Raw genomic sequence first — 20212 nt, forward strand, 5'->3', positions numbered from 1 at the left:
TACCTCCCCGAGCAACTTAATGAGATAAGCACCCCTCCAAATAAGACCGCATACATTCAAATGGCACAGTTCCTGCAGCCACTGTTCCCCAGGCAGGACAGAGTTTTTAACACCCCTCTTCGAAGGGTCAAATGATTCGAATAACACCAGCACCCTGCATTCAGCTTTCACAATTATTCACTCACTTGTCCAAGGAGGTATTACCACCCCCATCTGGCAGATGAGGAATCTAGGGCTGGGGAAAGCTGAAGGACTTGCCCAGTATTCCCATGGCCAGTATGGCTGACCCAGGCCAGGAACGCCTCCTCCCCTGACAGCACCATTATTCTAGTCTAACTGAGGCCTGCGTGCGAATCCAATCCGTTATTTGCGCTGCTTCTAGACCCAAGTAGTTTTCATCTGCAAAAAGGAGAAGAATGCATTTTTTCCAAGGGCATTTGGGAAAGGGGGCTTTCCCAGGGTCATTCCCAAGTACCTCATGTGGTTGGCGCAAATTTGGAACACCGCCCCCCCTCCCCCCCCCCTCCCCCCGCTCGCAAGCGCAGAGCCCTGATGCTTACAGGGAGAGAAAACCCTTAAGGGAGATAATTGCGCCTTAATTTTTAAAAAGATTTCTTTAAAGTTAAATTTAGACCAGCTCAGCGTTCCATTAAGCAGAAAAAGTTGCCAGGCACCTGCAGGCAGGCATAGAAACACCCCGGGGGAGTTGGCTGAACTCGGCCTTGGCCCTGAAAGGCCAGGAGAGTGAACCGCGGTCCAGGCGGCAGCCCCGCCAGCGCCCGCGTCCCCCGGTCCCGGCGCCGGCTCCCGGAAGGCGGGTGCACTGGGGACCGGCTCCGGGCGTGAGCGCCACGTGCAGCCCCCGCGCCGAGCGGGAAAGTCCTCCCAGACACAGCTCAACCCGGCCCGGGCTTGGCCCTTAGGTCCCACCTTGCGGCTGGGGTGGCGGGCCTGCGGGGGTACCGTTCCTGCCCCGCCCCGGCCCAGCCCGGACGGCCCCGGAGCCGCGGCCAGGGCTCGGCTGCGCCGGCGGCCCCCGAGCCGCACCATGCGCCTCAGTCGGCGGGCGGCGGTAGCGCCCCCCTCGCAGAGCCCCGCTCGCTCCCGCCCGGGCTCCCTCGGAGTCGGTCTGTCGGGCCCACGCTCTCGCTTCGCTCCCTCCCCTCCCTCCTCCCTCTTGTTCTTCCCGGGGTGCCGGGCACAGCCTCAGATTCCTCCCTCCCCGCAGCTCGAGTCCGTTTCCCTCGCGGCGGCGGCGGCGGGCGAGGCGGCGGCGGCGGCGGCGGCGCAGGGAGCATCTCAGCTGCCACTGCGCTTCTCCGGCGGGAACGTGTGCCCAGCTTGGCTGCCCTTCGGTCCTTCCCGGCCCCTTTGCGCCCCGCGCCCCCCGCCCCTGCTCGCTTCTCTCCGAAGCGGGCGGAGCACCTAGCAGCTTCCTGCCGCCCCAGCACCCTGATCCGGAGGTCGGCGCTCTCCAGGACTCCTGCCCCGCCGACCCTGACCGCCAGGGGGTGCCCCAGGGGCGTAGCGCCGCGGAGAAGACGAGGCAAACGGGACCATGCGGCGCCTGAATCGCCGCTTGGCTCTGCCGATCTTCGGGGTGCTCTGGATCACCGTGCTGCTGTTCTTCTGGGTAACCAAGAAGAAGTTCGAGCTGCCGCCGGGACCTGAAGTGCAGACCCCCAAGGTACGGGCTTGGGCGGCGTGGTGGGCGCGGGGCACTGATTTGCAGGAGTGCGCGCAGCCCGCGCGCCGGGTTTGCGGGCTCCCGGGAAGCCAGGGCGGGAGTCTGGGTGCCGCGAGCAGGTAACGGGGCGCCGGCTGCGGCCACAGGGTGATGTTTCTGGATTTAGGAAGGCTCGAGGCATCTCCCGACCCGTGAAGTGTGGCAGTGGGAGTGGGTGTGGGTGGCGGGAGCGCGCTCGCGGGCAGAGTGGGGAGCTGAACTTGGGCAGCGCGCTGGGGTCCCGGGGCGGAGGGGACGCTGCAGACGAGCCTCCCAGGGGTGGCGGTCCGTGGACGCCGCGGGAGAGTCGCGGGCGGTGGGGTCGGGTGGCAGGGAGGGCCGGTGCTGGCGCCCGCGAGGAGTCTGGCCGCGGCGCTGACCTCCTTCCTTCCCGCAGCTGCCAGGCCCGACCAGGGGAGGCCGGAGGCCCGGGGTGCGCCGCGCGCGCGTGTGCATCGCGGGCGAGCGCCGTGCAGCCTCCCGCACGCTGGCTGCCCGGGCCCGCCGGCCTGTCGCTACCCCTGCTTTCTAATTGTCCCCGATCTCTTTAGCTGCGTGGGAAGTTGAATGTGCCCTGAACACCACTGAGGAGCCTGTAAAACCAGACGCCTTGATGTTGGTGGGGAGTTGGGGAAATGAGAATCCAAGTGGCTTTTCCAACTCCTGCCCCGTGGGTTCCTCCAAGCCCAGCCAGAAGGTTCTCCCTTTAATTTACATTCACACATTTACCTTTAATTCAGAGTCCCCATTCCTGAGTCTCCTCTTCCTCAGACCTGGTCGTGGGACACAGAAGGAGGCCTCTGGGGGTTCCTGACCAGGCAGACAACATTTACTAACTGGGTCCAGAGCAGTCCTCCAGGGACTTGGAAAAAGCCCTTGGAAGAGGGTATGGTCTGAAGCTGGAGGCTAAAAAAGTGAGGGGGGGGGATGGGGAGAGAAGGGGGTCTCCCCAGTAAGTCCATACAGAGGCCCAGTTTGTGCCAGGTAAACAATAGGTGCTTCTTCATAAGTAATTGTGTAAGTTGGGTGGTATCCTCATTTCATAGATTAAGAAACAGGTTCAGTCTTTGTGCCTTGCCTTAGGTGGTTCTGACTTGAACTCAGACCGCTGATATTCAGAACCTTTCCACTAAATCAAGGTGTCTTTCAGATCCCTTTTTAACTAAGTCTTCTGGCACTTGTGTTTTGGAATCTTGCTAATGCCGAGTTGAGTCCCACAAACGTTTATTGACGGTCTGCTGTGCGCCAGGCAGTGTGCTAGGTGTTATGGGTACAAATATGTAGATCTCACCTTCTAGGGGTAGGGGCTTTGCTCAGGAATGTGCCAGGATCATACAGAGTGCTGAGCGCCAACAGGGCTCAGTGTACTGGGTGTCATGGGAGCCTGGGGACTTCCTGGGGGAGGAGGATGTGACAGAACTGAGTTGAGAAGGATGAACAGTAGGTTTGCCAGGAGGTAGGGAGGGCATTCAAGGTAGAGGTTAACTGTACCAAACAGGCTTAGAGGAATGACACAGCGGGTTGTGTGAATTTGGCATAATTTGAGTGTAAACCACGTGGCTGACGGCAGGAGTAAGGGCAGGCAAGTGTGAAAGGGTAGGATTGGGTAGGACCTTGGGGGTGCTAGGGGCCCTTGGAGGGGTAGTAAGCAGGGGAGTGAGAGATCAGACTGGTGACTTCAAAAAGCCTTTGGATCAATTTTCTCACCTCAGACCTGCCTGTAGATCTGGAGAGCTTTTCTTCTTTTTCCCCCAGGGTGGTTCTGCTCCTTGTGATGCAGTTAATGATGCCTGCAGGGACGTGAACTCTCTCTGTTTTGCATTGAACCTCATTACCTTAAGCTTACTTATTCTTAGTTTACACCAGGGAGCTGGGACAAGAGATCCGTATCCCTCTTTGTGCACTTTGTCTTTCGTCTTTACCTGCCTCTTCTCGCCCTGGCATGTGCTGGACACACATTTACTGAATCCAGCTAGATGCCAGGCCCTGTGCTGGGTTTGGAGGCTGCTGCGATGAAGATACTATGTCCCTGCCCTTTGCAGGGAGGTAGGGAGGCTCTCACAAGTTCCTGGTTGAGGCAGAATTACAAACAAGTGAGTAGTGGGTGGGGTGGGGGGAGTGGTCTAATATTGGAATTCTGGACATAGTGGTGTGCAGTCATGGAAGAGGTGGGCTTCTAGTTTTGGCCACTTGCTTTTGGTCTTAATATCTTACTTCTTCTTCCTCCCATGTTCTGTGTCCTTGAGAAGCACAAATTGTATAGACTTTTAAAATCTCGATACCTTTTATTATTAGGCGCCCTTCTTAGTATATTTCTCCTTTCTGTTTTTTGCCTGTATGTGTGACCTCGTGTGCCCACGTATATGTGTTGTGTCTCTTCGTGAGTGTATTTGTGTCTGGTAGATGAACACCCCTCCGTATCTTAGGATATGTGTATCCGAGGAAAGAGACGGAGAGACAGAGTCCTTCTGAGCGCCAGAACAATGTTATTGCCATGACTGACCTGTTTAGGAAATTTGCACATCCTGTACAAAGGCGTGCGGTTGGTTCCCAAACCTGACGGCATGGCAGAATCCTCTGGAGAGTGTTTAACATACAAGTTTTGTGGCTTATTGCAGAGACTATGATTCTGTGGTTTTGGGAGAAGGTCCCAGAATCACTGTCTATACAAGTGTTCCGTGTGAGTCTGAAGCAGCCTATTGATGGGTATGATATTTGGAGCTAGATGAAGAATATTAAGTGTGTTGATTTTTTTGTAGTTTGGCCCCATGCAAACATGGCCGAATGATTTCATTCTTCTTGAGTTCCTCAAGGACCAAGCTCGTTTGAGCATGTGCACTCAGGCGAAGTAACAAAAGCTAGCATTTGTGTGGTGTCTTACAAATTCAAAAGCTCTATTTCACACGTATTCCCTCATTTAATCTCCACAACAACCACATAAGGCAGATAATACGTTTATGCAGATAAGCCTGAATAATGAAGTTATACAGTTGGCCCACGATAACAAGGCTATTATTAAGTGGCAGCATCCGGGGTAAGAATGGAATGGGATCGTCTTTGGCACCGCCCACCCACAGGCTCCTTCCATGCCGCTCTGCTGTGTGGACTGCCTGGATCTGCACTTGTGGGTAATGGGGTGAGGCTAGGGGTGTTCACAGCATGTGCTTCCCAACCTCCTTTCCAGCATTTCCATGGTTTGTGCCTAGACACTTGCCTTTGAAGAGCTCCAGGGAGGGGGGAAGGTGTTGGTATAATTTGTGGGGGAACCTCCTCAGGGGGGAATCCTGATCTGCTCTTGGAGGAGGCCACCTGGGGCTGAGGAGGCTCCTTTGGCTGGACAGAGCTCCCCCTGGTGGGGAGGGTCCGGTTGCAGCCAATGATTGCAGCATCCTTTCCAAGGCAGAGATTATTTCCTCAATAGTAGGAATTTGGTTGGGATGTTTGTCTATTGTAGGCAAAAAAACTCAGTTTTGTGTGAGTTCAGTATCCTAGCTTTTCCTAGGAAATGCTCATTCATGGTCCTTTGAAGAGCTCTTGACTTGGACACATTGAAAGGAAGCCTTAGGGAAGTTTTTGTCCTTCCTGGACTCCTTCCCACCTTGGTAGAGGGGGTCAGTTTATTTCCCAAAGCACAAGCAGTGGGTGCCCTTCACTAAAAAATATTTAGAAGGACCCCTGGGTGACTCAGTTGTTTGTGCATCTGACTTCGGCCCAGGTCATGATCTTGCAGTTTGTGAGTTCGAGCCCCGCGTCGGGCTCTGTGCTGACAGCTCAGAGCCTGGAGCCTGCTTCGGATTCTGTGTCTTCCTGTCTCTCTGCCTCTCCCACACTCCCACTCCGTCTCTCTCTCTCTCAAAACAAAGAAACATTAAAAAAATTAAAAAAAAATATTTAGAGAAGTCAGGGGACTTCTCTAAAAAGAAGTCAGAATATCAACAAGCACTCTTTTTTTTTTTAACCTTGAGCTTCCCTTTCCCGCCCCCCCCCCCGGCCCCCACACCCCAGAAACTGGAGAGGAGAGGACTGGGGCTGGGGCTCCTGGGCCAGGGACCCCTCCACGTAGACTTTCCACGGCAAGTTGCCTTCCCTGGAGTCCACTACAGGCTGTAATTCCCAGGCCCTTACATTTTTTTCCCAGTGTTGGAAAGCATCCTCATTGGCCTGGGGATGGGATCTCTAAAGTGGACCCGATAATAAAATAAAACCTGTGCCTTGTCACAATCCAACTGATGTAGAGAAGGCACGCTGCACTCCTGGTTTAATAAAATTAATTGGATTTTTTTTAAGTTCCAAGAAGGGCTGGCTCTATTAATAGCTCAAGTAAAGATTTCTTTAAGTTTGACTTCTTAATGTTGATTTGATTCTTTTACTGGGTCCCTCCCCCCTCCAAATTCTGCTGAGCTCCAATTCCTAATTGAAAATCGTGTAACAAGTTTGATGTCTTAAGTCAAACTGTATTTTAGTGATAAATACTATACCAGTAAAAATACCTGGAAAATGTTTTCATTTCTTCTCTCCTGTATCATTTGTTTGCCATTTGGAGAATTATACAATAACCGACAGAATTAAAAAAAAAAAAAAAAAAAGCAGCACATTTGTCTCTTCCAAGAAACTAAATTTAGTCCAGGGGCTTAGGGCTTAGTAAAAGCAAAAGAATTTGAGGCCTGAGGGTACTTTTTGAGGAAGGTATTGGAGATGTATAGGCTTTGAATAAAGTGCCTCGGGCCCATGTAGATGTATTTGTGCTCTACTAGAAATATAGCAAACGCTATTAGAAAAGAGCTTGTCTTTTGGTAGTATTTGCATGCCACAAATGCCTTGAGTATATGACACTGTTATTTTATTCCCCATTTAGTAGATCATTTCTCCCATTAAAAAAAATCATGAATTTTAGAGAGAGACCCTGTTAATCTGCTGACACTTGGAGCATGCATCCTGGACTCTGTCCAAGGAATTTGACCCTGGCGTGACCAGAAGTAGCCCACCATCAGATGAGCGTCCGTTGTTTCCTTCATTCCTGCGTGTGCTGGTGCCAGGCTCTGGGCTCTTTGCCCCCCCTCCCCCCCCCCCCCCCCCCCCCCCCCCGCTGTGGTTCCCAAAGCAGGTGGAGGATAGTGTTGCTTCGTGGTCCAGTAGCGGCTGCTGTACAAGGCTGAGAAATATGAAAGTAGCAGGTTGGAACCTCAGATATTCAAGAAATAGCCTGTTTTTGTAGATATCAACAAGCTATTTTTTTTTTTTTTTTTTTTTTTTACCCTGAGCTCTCCCCTGCAGCCAAATTCAAGCCCATCAGGCTGGTGGGAGTCTGCCCACACTGGGTTGTACCCACATCCCAGCTTGCTTTCTGGCTAAGAAAGCACTCCCCTTCAGGGCCAGGTGGGAGGCCCTGTCTAGGGACCTATGGATCGGATCATTCTGAGGGACTCTCTTTGAGTCAGTGTGGGGAGCTCTCTCTCTCACTAAACCCTTGTTCACCGAAGTGGCCTCCTGCTTTTGGAAACAAAGACCAGGAATCCCTGTCTCAAATGTTCCTGGAGGCATAGAATGATACCTGCTCAAGTCAGGGAAGACAAAGGGCCAAAACCAAGAGGGAAAGAGAAATTAATGTTCCTGTCATAAGCCTCCCTCAGCCTGTCTAGAGACTACCCTTTTTCAAGGTTGCTTGTGTGTTTGCTTCATTTCAAAGTGTTAATTTCCACTCATCAGAGGTCATTTATAAACTAAACAGGGACAGAATGAGGCTGCCTTGGCTGATGCCTGAGGCCCAGGGTTTCCACCCGGCCTGGTTCACAGGATAGCTCGTCTGCCTCCTTTGCCTGCGTCCTTTCCCGCAGCCTTCCACCGCACATTTCCAAAACCGTCTTCTCCATTGTCAGGCGCATTTGAAGATATGTGTTGCTGTGCCCTTGTTTAGTGTCTAACGTGTCCAGTTCTATCGCTCCTCCAGAGAGCATCTCAAAGTCCCCATTGCACTTTGTGAAAGAGTGTCTGAATTAGAAAGCAGGGACAGATCCCCTGCTCCTCCGTCCGGGGCAGTATGCGAAGCCTGCCATGGCTTTTGCACATGCCACCCCAGAGAGCAACATTAGAGACCCACCATCTGCGGGGGGCCGTGAGTGTGAATGTGCCCGCCGCCCGCCGCAGCTGGCTGCAGGGCCCCTGGGTGGTCAGCCTTCCCACTCACAGGAGCCTCAGAGACTCGCACTGTTCACTGCAGTCAGGAGACTGAGAGCCCGACCCTCCCCTGGCAGCTCGTGTCACATCATCACGTGTGGTTTCACCTTCTGGCTTTTCTTGTGTGTGTGTGGCTGTCCATTGGCCGTGCCGGAGGGAACTCCGGTCCTTTCTCCTGGGACCCAGTCTCCCCAGCTGTGAAATGGGGGCAGCGAGGCTACGGCCCCCCTGCCTGTCTCGCCCTCGCCCCGCCAGCAGGTCTCAGTCGTTTCGGGTAATTTGGGAATGACTCCGAAAGTAAGACCTCGTGGCTATAAATAATTACACCACAGATACTCCGTGTCTATTACTTATCTTTTAATTATTTTACCAGAAACGCTAGATTAACCAAAAAAATAAATCAGTCTCTGAGTCCTCAGATGTTGAGCTGATTAAGAAAGAACCCCTTTGGGATATGGAAGAACACACACGCGTACTCGGGTACCCTGGGGAATTCTGCAGAAGCTCCTGAAATCTGCTGGCTCTGGTATTTTGGTATTTCAGAATAAATGGCCTGATGTGACCTTCTGGGGCAGCAGTGTTTGCATTTGGCAGCAGCTGCTGCCATCACAGGACCTAATGAACGAACACTCGGAAGCTGAGAGGGGAGAGAGAGGGAGAGGTCTCTGCGGTGTTAGCTGGGGGTCCTCTTTCCTCCTGCTTCTCTTTCACACCATCCCCTCTTCCCTCCACCACATTCTCCCTCCTCTTATTTGCGTCTCCTGGAAAGCTGGTGGGGTCTAGAGCAGAGAGCCCCAGGGCACTCGGCCAGGAGCCCCTGGAAGAAGTCTTGGGATGGGGGGACAGGGGCCTGGGATTTCCCTGTGGCTCCAGCCAAGGTCTCGAGCAGCCTGTGTCCCTGATGCCTTGGATGGAAAAACAGTTGTTAACGAAGGAGGGAAGTGACTGCCTTGCCCTGGGCCACCCCGGGCCATTCCGCTCACTAGGATGCCCTGGGAGCAGCGTGAGCCCTTCTCGCAGAAATTGAGGAGCCATCTGACCCACGGCGTCCCGGACAACGCCGCTTCCAAGTACAACGTCTCTTCTGCATACCATTCCCAGAGACAAGATTAGGCACTTAAAAAAATAATTAAATTCTCCTCATGTCACTTGTCTTCTTAACTGTAAGCACTACAGAGATCTTTCAAGGAAATGCAGGGGAGAGCTGTATGCTCACATGTTCCTGCCATTGGATTTGAATTCCCAGATGAAGGGAACAGCCACCCAGCTGCCTCCTTTCTAATGATCCTGGTTGTTTAAACCCAATTTGCATCTCATTCCAGGCCAGGAGAGAGAGGGAAGCATCTAGAGAACGGGTATGACTGCCCCATCTTGACAAGCTCTCTCCAAAGAGGCTAACTGTCCCTTTTCCTTGTCTCACTATGGTTTAGAAATTAGGATTTTCTTCCCTGTGGTTGGGACTGGAGATTTATGTAGCTTTTCTTGTTCCTCTGAGAACACTTCAGTCATTCATTACCCGCACCACCCCCCCCCACCTCCCCCCCAGCCACAGAGAGACTGGTCCAATCAATATTTATGCGCCCATCACTCGCAGCTGCAACACACAGGAATAATGCACGCCAAATTCCTTGATGGCCATTGAAAAATTAGCTGGCGCCCATATTTCAGGCTCATTGTATTCTAGGATCTCGGGGAGATCAGAGCACGTGGTGCACAGATTAATTAAGCTGCCCAGATAATTGGCTGTTAATAGACGGCCAATTGATGGCTGCCAGATGGGTGCGGAATTGACTAAGGTGCTTATGGCGGGGCTGGGGTCTTCATCGGTGGGGGAACTGGCTCAAAGACTTGATTAATTAAAGGTGAATCAGGAACAGGATGTTAAGCGGGAGCTTCTTTCCTCCACCGCTTCCTGTGATGTTTTACAGTTTACACGGTGTTGGTATTCACAAATGCCTCCTTTGATCTTTCCTGCAACCACGTGAGCTGGAAGTTAGTAACACTCTCACTTTCTGAAGTATGATGAAGCCGAGGTTAGAAGGGGGAGGCGACTCTGGCAGGCACCCCCAACCAGTAAGTTGTCTTGAACTCACTCTTTTGACTCTAAAGCTCATGCTGTTTCTATTATGGTCATGCTCAGCTTCTGCTTAGCATTGAAATCTATTTTATGTAGGTACATGTTATATGTATATTTTCATATGGACAAAAGGTTAGCGCTCTTGCTGAGCAATGACTCCCGACCTCTGATGGAAGACCAGTGTTGCTTTTCTGCATGTGGAAGGGAACTGAGGAGTGAATTAGGGGCACCAGAGAGCCCATCTTGGAAGGACCACTGCAGGTCCAGGAAGACTTTGGGTTTTCTTCCAGGAACGGCCAGGTTTGACTTACCCCCGGGCCCTAGAGAAACATTCCACAGGATGCTACCTTCTGCTGTGGGAAGATGCTGGGCCAGAGTGGCTCCGTCCACGTGTCGGTGAGGACGTCCCTCCTAGGCTGGCGGGGTTGACAGCCGGAAATGAAACTTTGCTGTCATTCACGAGGCTGTTCCTCTCAAAAGTCAACGGGATTGTGCAATTAAGACAGACACTGTTGATTTGAATCCCTTTCCTGATGAATGTGGTGCTTGGACGATCAGAAGCAATTCCCCTCTAAGAGGAAAAATGTCACTTGAAAGAACCTAATATGTCCTGTTTGAAATGCAAGGCAAGTATGTGGTGGATGACTCCAGGGAAGTGCCTCTGTCCCCAAGCAGAGGGCGCCCTGCCTGTGTGGTGCTGTTTAGCCCTGAAGACCCCTTGATGACTGCTCAGTCCTGCCTTGTAGTCAGACTGACTGCCGGCTGCACCCAGTACTGGGCTCAGCTTCTTCACAGCTGCTTGGGAGGATGGGTGTTACTAACGTACTTGCTGTCCATGTGTACGTTTCAACTTACGAAAGCAGAAAATCAGGAGCTGCTAATGTCTTCTTGGATATTTTGTCTGCAGTTCAGATTAACTACTGAAGGGCTCATGGTGGTGCTTTTGTTATGTGGCCTGAATGACAAAGTCAGTGTCTACTCCAAGATCCCAAGCGGAAACATGGTTTTTTCACTCTTGTCTATTTTCATGGAGCATGGCAACATTAAAGGGAACTATATTTTTAACAAGTGTGCATGGAGTCAGAACAAAAAGAAATGTAAACCTAAGAAGTCTGATATTTTCCCTCTCTACTCGGAAGCCCTACTGATTTTCTAATCATATTTGCCCAATTCTGGATCACATAACTCCCTGGAATTCTCCCTGCCTCTCTTAAAACTGGCATTATGGTTTCTGCTCCAGGTTTTAGCTGTTCTCTTACAATGGAGCGTGTATTTTGGAAAGCTTCTTGGTAGTGTCTACAAAAGCTGAACATATGTATATATCTTTGACCCTGCAGTTTTGCTCCTAGCTAGAAACCCCAGAGAAATATATTTGTATTCCGGTGAATGTCATGTAACCTGAATAGGAGTTGGCACACTTTTTCTGGAAAGAGCCAGACCGTATGTATTTTTTTTTTTTTTTTTAGGTTATACAGTTCCTGTTGTAACTACTCAACAGTGCTGTTATAGAGTTTACAATAATGTAAGCAAGTGGAACATGGCTGTGTTCCAATAAAACTTTATTTATGGACACTGAAATTTGCATTTCATGTATTTTTCACATCTCATGAAATGTCTTTTTTTAGTATTGCGTATTTTCAAATATTTATACATGTAAACTGCATTCTTAGTTTTCAGGGTGTGCTGAAACAGGTGGGAGGCAGGCCAGATTTGGCTGTGGGATCCTATTTGTATAAAGCACGAAATCAGGCCAAACAAATGTATGGTGTTAGAAGTCAGTTTCATGGGGTTAGTGACAAGAAGGGGACAGGGGTGCTTGGGGAGAACTGGTTCTGTTCAGTTTCTTGATCTGGGTGCTGGTTATTTGGATGTGTTCCCTTTGCGAAAAGTCACTGAACACACACTCTTTTCTGTTTGTGTATTTCACTTCAGTAAAAAGTTCAAAAACAAACAAACAAACAAACAAAAACCTCTGAGTGTGTGGCTTCTGACTCAGATTTCAGCACCTCACTTGGGGTCAGAGTATGTAGTTTTCATTCTTTTTATAGCTATTGATTCCTGTTTCCTGGATGAGACCGTCTCTGGAGAAAGGTCTTGATCTGTCTTTCCAGTTTCCCCAGTCTTATTCCCTTTAATAATAATAATAATAATAATAATAATAAATAATCAGGGAGACCTTTAACAACTGGTGTGCCAAGGGTACCAGCGAACCAAAGTATGTGCTGCGTGTTAACCCCTTAGTTGCTGGATCATGGGAGGATGGGGAGGATTCTAGGAGAGTGGGTGCTGGGGGAGGGCCGTCAGGACAGTGGGAACCATGCATAGGACTTTGGCTGGTGTAGCTGTCCCGTGGTGAATCCAGGCTAAAACCTGCTTATGCCTATAGGTAAGCGGCGGAGGTTTAATTCCAGAGAATGGAATTACGTGGCACAAACTATTGGCTTGCAGAAAACCAGCTGTTGGTGGGTGTATCCAGGATGAAAGCAAAGAACTAACAATCTGAGCCCCTAGTAAGTGCCAGGTGCTGTGTGTGTGTAGTCGTCTATTCATAACAACCCTGTACAGTCGGTATTATTTGCTTCACTTTTCAGAGGAGGAATCTCAAGGCTTAGGGAAGTTCAGTGACTTTCCCAAAGTCATGCGGCTCGCAGGTAGAGGAAGGAGCTGGATTCCAAGAGGGACCCGTCTGGCCCTTGAGTCTACCTCTTTTCACTTATCACTTGTTCACCCCATGCTTCCTTCTGTCCCCTCACCCTCGCACCCCCTGTGCTGTCTTGGAAGTGATGACTTGGATAGATCTTTCTTTACCTTAGCAGCCAGCCTTTATAGCAGCCTTTGCTCTGCTTCCTGGAATTATACACCTCTTGTTTACACCAGAAGCTATTGAATGAAGTAGTTTTATATCAGAAGCTGGCTCTTCTAGGACAAGTCCTTTTATAACAGTAATCAAAGAAAAAACTTTACAACATTTTCAAAGGGAGATATATTGTGCTTTCTGGACCATTTGACATCCTTACGAACACTTCTCTCCGGCAGATGACTGGGAATGTTTCTCGTCCCAGGGTTAAACTTTAAAAAAGGAAGTCCTCAAGGTATCCCATTCTTGCGAGTGTTAAGGTGCTTTAGGTGTGCCTCAAGACAGATTGGAGAGGGGACAGTGAGAACTGACCAACAGATACAAAAATGCGAAGGCTATAGTGGATGGCTACCCACTCCCAACATCATCCCTCCCTCGGAGAGTAGTTCCTTCCCTAGCATAATAGCACCAATTATTTGGTTGTTTGTGCTGAGGAGTTGAAAGCTATCGTGTGCCGGGAAAATACTCAGCATGGAGCAGTAATTATGGATCAGCTGATGATAAAGGATGCATCGGATTGACTGCTAATTAGATTATTAGCAGGAAAAACAAATACCTGCTATTAATACAATACATAAGCTGCATTTATGATACTTTCTACTTTTAATGCATATTCCTTTTTATAATGTGCAGTTTCCTTTTTTTCTCTTTCAGGGCCAAGACCTCCAATTTCTCCAATTTTAGTACGACTATGCTTAGTCGTACTAAGCATGTTTGTTTATTGAGCTGTAATCTGGTCATTTTCTTGTTTCCTTCTGGTCCCAAAGTGGGGTTGGGAGAGCTGATATGTATTGAGTGCCATATGTCAGGCCCTGAAGTGTGAAGTGTGTCAGGTCTTTTATGGGAAGAAGGCGGGCTATTCTAGAGCAGTGTCTGGATCTTTCCCATGGCACTGTGGCACTGTGTCTTTTTAAGGGGTTAGGGATCATGGGGTTTTCTTTGTGAGATCAGTGCTGGACTTAATTGTCAAAGAGATGACCCTGTTGCTTTTTGTGTGGCATTTTAAGATTTGGTCTTTGTTACCCTGGATTCAAGGTAAATGGGATGGACATTTGGGTGTTTTAGGTGCCGGCACTCCCCACTACTCCCCACCAGGTCAGCCATGTAGGTTGACTGCGTGTCCCCTAGCAGTGTGAGAGTCCTAGCCACCTGGGGTGGCTAGGAGTTCCATGGGTCCTCTTCCATCTGAAAGAGCCCTTGGGAGCTCCCTGGGCTGCCTGGGAGGTTGGCAGGCTGAGAGTTAGTTGGTGCTTGCCAGTACGGTCATGCTGGGTGGTGTTAAGGCTGGCACCCTTCTGGGGCCCCTGGGTGGCTTGGTCGGTTGAGCGTCCGACTTCGGCTCAGGTCATGATCTCACGGTCCGTGAGTTCGAGCCCCGTGTCGGGCTCTGTGTTGACAGTTCAGGGCCTGGAGCCTGTTTCAGATCCTGTGTCTCCCTTTCTCTCTGCTCCTCCCCTGTTCATGCTCTGTCTCTCTCTGTCTCAAAAATAAATAAACGTTAAAAAAAATTTTTAAAAAATTAAAAAAAAAAAAAGGCTGGCACCCTTCTGATTAAACAGTGCCTGAGCCATACAGGTTGTTAAAATGTTCTCTTATAAATATTATCTCTGGATGACATTGAATAGCCTTATTTTACTGATGAGGAACTTGAGGTTCATGAAGTTCCAATAACTTGCCCAAATCAGTAGAGCTAGTAAGTGGCAGAGCTAAGATAGGTCTGGGTGATTCTGGAGCCCATGCTGGGGTGTCATCGGGATGGTTCACAAGGGGCAGTGAGCTCCTCGGAGTTTCTCCTTTTGAGTGGCTGGCCAGCATGGGGAGACAGAGCAGGCAAATTCCCCTGCCACTAGGTCAAGCCCATCAATTCATCCCACAGGCCCCTATGGGGCACTGCTCTATGTGAAGCCCTATGTAGGAGATGTCCCAGCTGGGGTCTGCCCTCATGTCCAGGGCAAATTTGGGGCGGTAACGGAGCGTGGAGCTGTGGCTGTCTGCTGGCTCCTGGCCACTTTTTCTCTCAAACTACCTCCCTCCTGGGTTTTACATTTGTTGTGTATTACTGGAAGGATACGGCTGTATCTCTAGGATGGTTTTTTAATGGTGAAAGGTACCGCAAGATGAAGAGGCGTCTTTCCTCTCTTTTGAGTTTTTAAAGTGGAACATGAGGCCAAGGGGATAGAGAGAATCTTAATTCGGGTTCACAGGATAAAGGCTTGAGAAGATTGCTTTTGAATTTACTAGTCATTTTTGCAAGGGTGACTTTCTTCCCCTGATCATGTCACTCCCCCGTTAGCTCAGAAAGTTCTAGTTGAAGGTCAGTCTCATCCTGAAAAGCTGTTTCACTAAAACAGGAACCTGTTATTCTACTATGCCTCTTATTAGAAGAAAAAGCATTTAGGGAGGTCTTTTAAAGTCATTTCGGTGATTTTTGAAGAAGGGCATTTGTCGGGATCTACTTGTCCCCTAAGTGTGTGCTGTTTGAAAAGCATAGTCCTAGTGGAAGGCAGACAGGAAACTTCAGGATAGAAAATAGGCACTAGAAAATAGGGAAACTTCAGGGTAGAAAATAAGGTGGCTGAGCAAGCCATGTGGGTCGAATTGCCCGGGGTGCCTCTTGTGATTCTATACTTATTTGGGCACCAAGACCTGGGTCTGCACATGGGCCAAATCCAGTCCCTTCCTCCTGCTGTTTATGCACGGCCTGGGAACTAAGAATGGTTTTGGTTTTGGTTTTTTTACATTTTTTAATGTTTGGGAAAAAACTCAAAACAAAAATAATATTTTGTGGCACATGAAAACTGTGGGAGATTCAAATATCAGTGTCCGTCAATAAAGTTTTACGGGAACAGAGTCACGCTGGCTCCTTTATGTGTTCTCTGTGGTGGCCTTCACACTGCCCTGGCAGAGCTGAATGGTGAGGGAGACTGGCTGGGTTACAAAGCTCACATTTTACGGGACCCTTTAGAGAAAAAGTTTGCTAATCCCTGCCCCAGACCTTTGGTTCTCATAGTGTGATTCCTGGGTGGGGGTATTTGTTCACCTGAAGTTTGTTAGACATGCCAAACCTCAGGCCACACCTACCGATTTCACATCCTCGCTGAAGCAAAACGCCCACATGGTTTCCGTGCAATTAAAGTTTGAGAAATGCCGTATTAGGTGTCAACTGACTCTTACAAAAAGCTTATATGGGACAAACTGAGGTCTAGAGTTGGTGGCACGTTTCCCTATTTGTAGTGAATTCAGTTGGATTGGATCATTCAAGTCTAAAGTCCCGTTCACCCAGTTAGACTGGGGGGGTTCTTCTACTTAGAGCTGCAGAAGGATCCAGGAGGCCTCCTCAGTGCTCCCAGGAACACGGGAGGGGCCTTGAATCTTCCAGGCATTGTGGTCTCAGCTGGAACATCATTGACCAAACCCTCGTCATTGTGCTGACCTCCGGGCTGGGTTCCTTCTGATGCCCTGAGTCCCCACACTCAGGGTCCCGCCTACCTAGGGGCAGCACTGAGGCGTCCCTCTTGGATCTTGCTACACCCTGGGCACCCAGCACTCTTAGGACTGGCTGCCTCCGTTGTTTTTCCAAGTTAGAGGAATTCCTTTTTTCCATCACCCTCTGTGCTACTTATTGTTTCAGCAACACGGGCTTTTGCATACCACCTTCCTGGAAGCAAGGGAGCATCAAGTCCTGGTTGTGTGTTGAGATTAGGGGTTGGGGTACCGCTTGGGGTGGGAGTGAGCAGGTAGAATGCAATGTGAAGAAATATAATGGAATATCTCAATATGTGATCCTACCACACCTGCAGTATATTACGATGGAGTTGATGGGACAACCAGTGTAATCTAGGGCAGTAGCAAATGTAGACTGTCTTCCTGTAGAACAAGGGGTAACTTCTGTAGGAATTTACAGAAAGGGAGACTGTCTGGGTGGCAGGGGCAAGGGAGGTCTTATGAGGTGCTAGGCCTCCAGCAAGAGTGAGCAGAGGTCAGTGGAAACCAGGAGCAAGCCAGATGTGGAAGAGTTTGAAAATAAAGTCATTTGCTTATTGTTCTAAAACGCAAGTATGTCTGAAAGTAAACAGATCTCCCAGGTTGGGAATATTATACCCTACTCACTGGGGACTTTGTTTAGTACATGTTTTGGGTTTAAGTGTTTTAACTGCTCAGAGTATGCTAATTACTCTTAAGGTAGCAATTCAGTGAAATTTGAATTTGACGTTCCCTTTCTTTTACCCTTTTGGCCTAAATGAGAGTGTATGCTTTTCATTTCTCACCGAGGTTGATTCTGGTTTCTCCTGACCACCTATTTTCATCTTTAATTCATGTGGCTGCTTCCTAGAGAAATGCTCCTCTGGAAAATTCATCTCACCTGTCTACATTCCCCTCGATGAAGCCTTGGCGGGGCTGTGGCCAAAAGTCACCTACAAAAGGCATGAACTGAGGGCGTATGCTTGGGGTCCTGAGTCCCGAAGACCTGAGTCCATGTGCATTAGTTGGAGGAATGAAGTGGCAACATCCCAGCTGTTGTGACTGGGAGGATGGATCACAATGAGGTTCTAGAAGCTTCCCTCCTTCTTACATATACCAGGTAGCCCAAGGCTGATGGCCTGTTTGTGTTACCTGCAATGTGTGGCTGATCCATGGAGACTCTCTCCAGATTACCCGTTTGGGAAGCTAGATTAGGAAAGGACCTAATGCAGCGGACATGCACATAGTCTCATGATGTAGCATGTTAAAAAAAAAAAGTAGGATTCAAAATTGTGTCCATAGTAGGACCTTATTTTGTTTAACAGAAGATGTATATTGAAAAAAAATCTTAGAACGTCAAAATGGGTGATTTGCCCAAATGGGATATTGTCTAGGCTATCTCATTGCTGCTTATTAATTAATTATTTGATTGATTGATTTAGGCTCCCCTACTCCCTAGCTCCTTCCATTCCTCCCTTCCCCCACTTTTACATAAGCAACGTAGCAACCTGTGTATATAAACTTCCGTGTCTTCTCTCTGCACCTGTCATCAGTATAGAAACGTAGATAAGCATTTACAGATCTGCTGTGGTCCTTATTAAACAGGAGAGAGAGGTTGATCATGTTGTATATATGTCTTTGTATCTTACTTGTCATCTAATCACATATCCTAGAAATGCTCAGGTCAGCCAGCTTGTTTTTATGACTGCATAATATTCTATGATTTCATTCACCTGTTTCCATTTAGTGGGACTCCACCTTGTCTCTTAACATTTGTTATCAAACCCAGTGCGGCAGTAAATATTGCACACGTATTCTCACACATGGGGGCTTTTGCTTCTATGGGATAGATTTTGAGGAATGAGAATTCTGAATCCAAGGGAGTCTGATTTTTATATGAATGGGTATAGTAATATTGCTTTTAGAAGCAGTGTAAAAATCCACATTTCCACCAGCATAGTATGAGAACCCTTTCCCCAGCATCCCCTTTAGCATAAATGTTGTCATTTTCCTTTTGCCTATCTGAAGGGTAGAAAACGGGATCCTATTGTAATGTTACATTCTTCTGACTTCAGAGAGGTTGGATGTGTTCTTGTACATTACTGCCCTTAAGGATCTGCTCTTCTGTGATGTATCTATTCATATCCTCAGCCTGTTTTTCCAGTGGGCTGTTTATCTTTTTGTTGTCAATTATAAGAGCTCTTTGTATGTTACAGACAGATTTTTATTGGTCGTGGGCATTGCAGATTTTTTTTTCTAATCAATTGTTATACTGTTGATTTTGTTTCTGTTTTTTATATATTGCCATATAGTGTTTTTGCTTGTTTTCTCATAGTTAACTGTCTTTTTAATAATAGCTAATGAGTGTTCTGTCTTATTAAAAAGATCTTCCTAACATCTGGGTTGTATATAGAACAGCCTAAATTTCCCCTTCTACATGAGTTACACATTTTTAAATCTTAAGTCCATCTGGAATTAATTTTTACATATAATCTGAGGTAGGGGTTCAACTCTGTTTTCTTTTAAATGGGTAGTCATTTGTGTCAATATCACCAACTAAACCATCATTTCCTCCACTGACTGAAATACTACCTTTGTCTTATATTTGTTTCCCCAGAATACTGAGTTTTAGTTCCTGGAGTTCCATTCTGTTCCCTTGACCTATTTATCTCCTACTGTGCCAATATCATACTTTTACTAGGATTTTCTTAGTAAATCCAGGGGTTACTTGAATAATCCAGCGGATTTCCTAGATATAAAATCATATCACTATCAAAATGAGTTAAATTTATCTCTCCTGTTTGAATATTTCTTGATTATTTCACTATCTTGTTTTGTCACATTCATGGGAACTTTAAGATGAAAAACCATGCTAACTTTTTCTTGATTTTGATGCAAATGGTTGTAATGTTTTGCTAATTTGCTGTCCACTTTTATGAAATATTCTTAAAAACAATTTTTTTTAAAATTTTAGAGAGAGTGTGAGTGGGGGAGGGGGCAGAGACAGAGAGAGAGAAAAAATCTTAAACAGGCTCCATGCTTAGCATGGAGCCTGATGTGGGACTCGATCCCATGACCCTGGAATCATGACCTCAGCCAAAATCAAGAGTCAGATTCTCAACTGACTGAGCCATCCAGGCACCCCTGAAATATTATTCATTGTATTTTAGTAGTTTCCTTTTCCTGTTTTACCTCAAGGTTTTTTAATTAAAAATATTTTTGAATTTTTATGTTTTGATTGAATTATGTGTTTCCCTTTTATTGATGCAATTAATTATTTTGATTTCCTTCCTCAAACCATCCTTGCATTCCTGGAATAAACCCTATATAGTAATGGTTTATTTTCATTGTTGCTGCTGGATTTTATTTGTTGGTGTTTATTTGGAATTTTAACATTTGTATTCATGAATTAGATTCATGTATAATTTTTTTGGTACTCTATCAGAGTTTACATTTAAGAGGGGACTGCTTTCATAAAGTGAATTGGGAAGATTTTTTTTAATCCAGTGGTAGGCCTTGACTACCTTGCATAGCTATTTTTATTTTTCAATCCAATCTGATAATGTTTGTATTTTAATAGGAATATTCAGCATATCATAATTCATGGAATCATTGATAGATTGAATATTTACTATTTATTTTTATCTTTCTCCTTTATGTTACTTTTATTAGTTTGGCCAATGACCATTTCAACTCCTCTGTCCTTTTTCCATTTGGATATCTTCCTGTGCCATCAACATTGACTGTTACCATTCTTTTCAGGGTATTTAAATACCTATTTCTATGAAAACAAGATATCAGTGAGTTTTCCCTGCCAAGATTTTTTTCCTCATCCACTCATTATCAACCTGATGAGTTGAGCCTCATGGGGACATTTTTACTTCCTTACACTTGCTTACACTGAAAGCAGGTGGAA

At 47.6% G+C, this 20212-nt stretch overlaps 1 protein-coding gene across 4 annotated transcripts in view; it reads left to right on the top strand.

Annotated features, from left to right (window-relative positions):
• Positions 1-1274: 1274 nt before the first annotated feature.
• GALNT14 (polypeptide N-acetylgalactosaminyltransferase 14) overlaps positions 1275-20212 on the top strand; it is a 208624-nt gene continuing 189686 nt past the window's right edge. The window contains exon 1 of one of the 4 annotated variants that reach the window (XM_019448203.2): positions 1275-1687. In XM_019448203.2, coding sequence (XP_019303748.1) covers positions 1559-1687 — 129 coding nt within the window. In that variant the 5' untranslated portion in view covers positions 1275-1558. The remainder of the gene's footprint in view (positions 1688-20212) is intronic. The other 3 variants (XM_019448181.2, XM_019448165.2, XM_019448156.2) reach the window with 3 other exon arrangements.

Source organism: Panthera pardus, unplaced genomic scaffold (genome assembly GCF_024362965.1).
Source record: "Panthera pardus isolate Hobbes unplaced genomic scaffold, ASM2436296v1 HiC_scaffold_26, whole genome shotgun sequence".
NCBI lineage: Eukaryota > Metazoa > Chordata > Mammalia > Carnivora > Felidae > Panthera > Panthera pardus.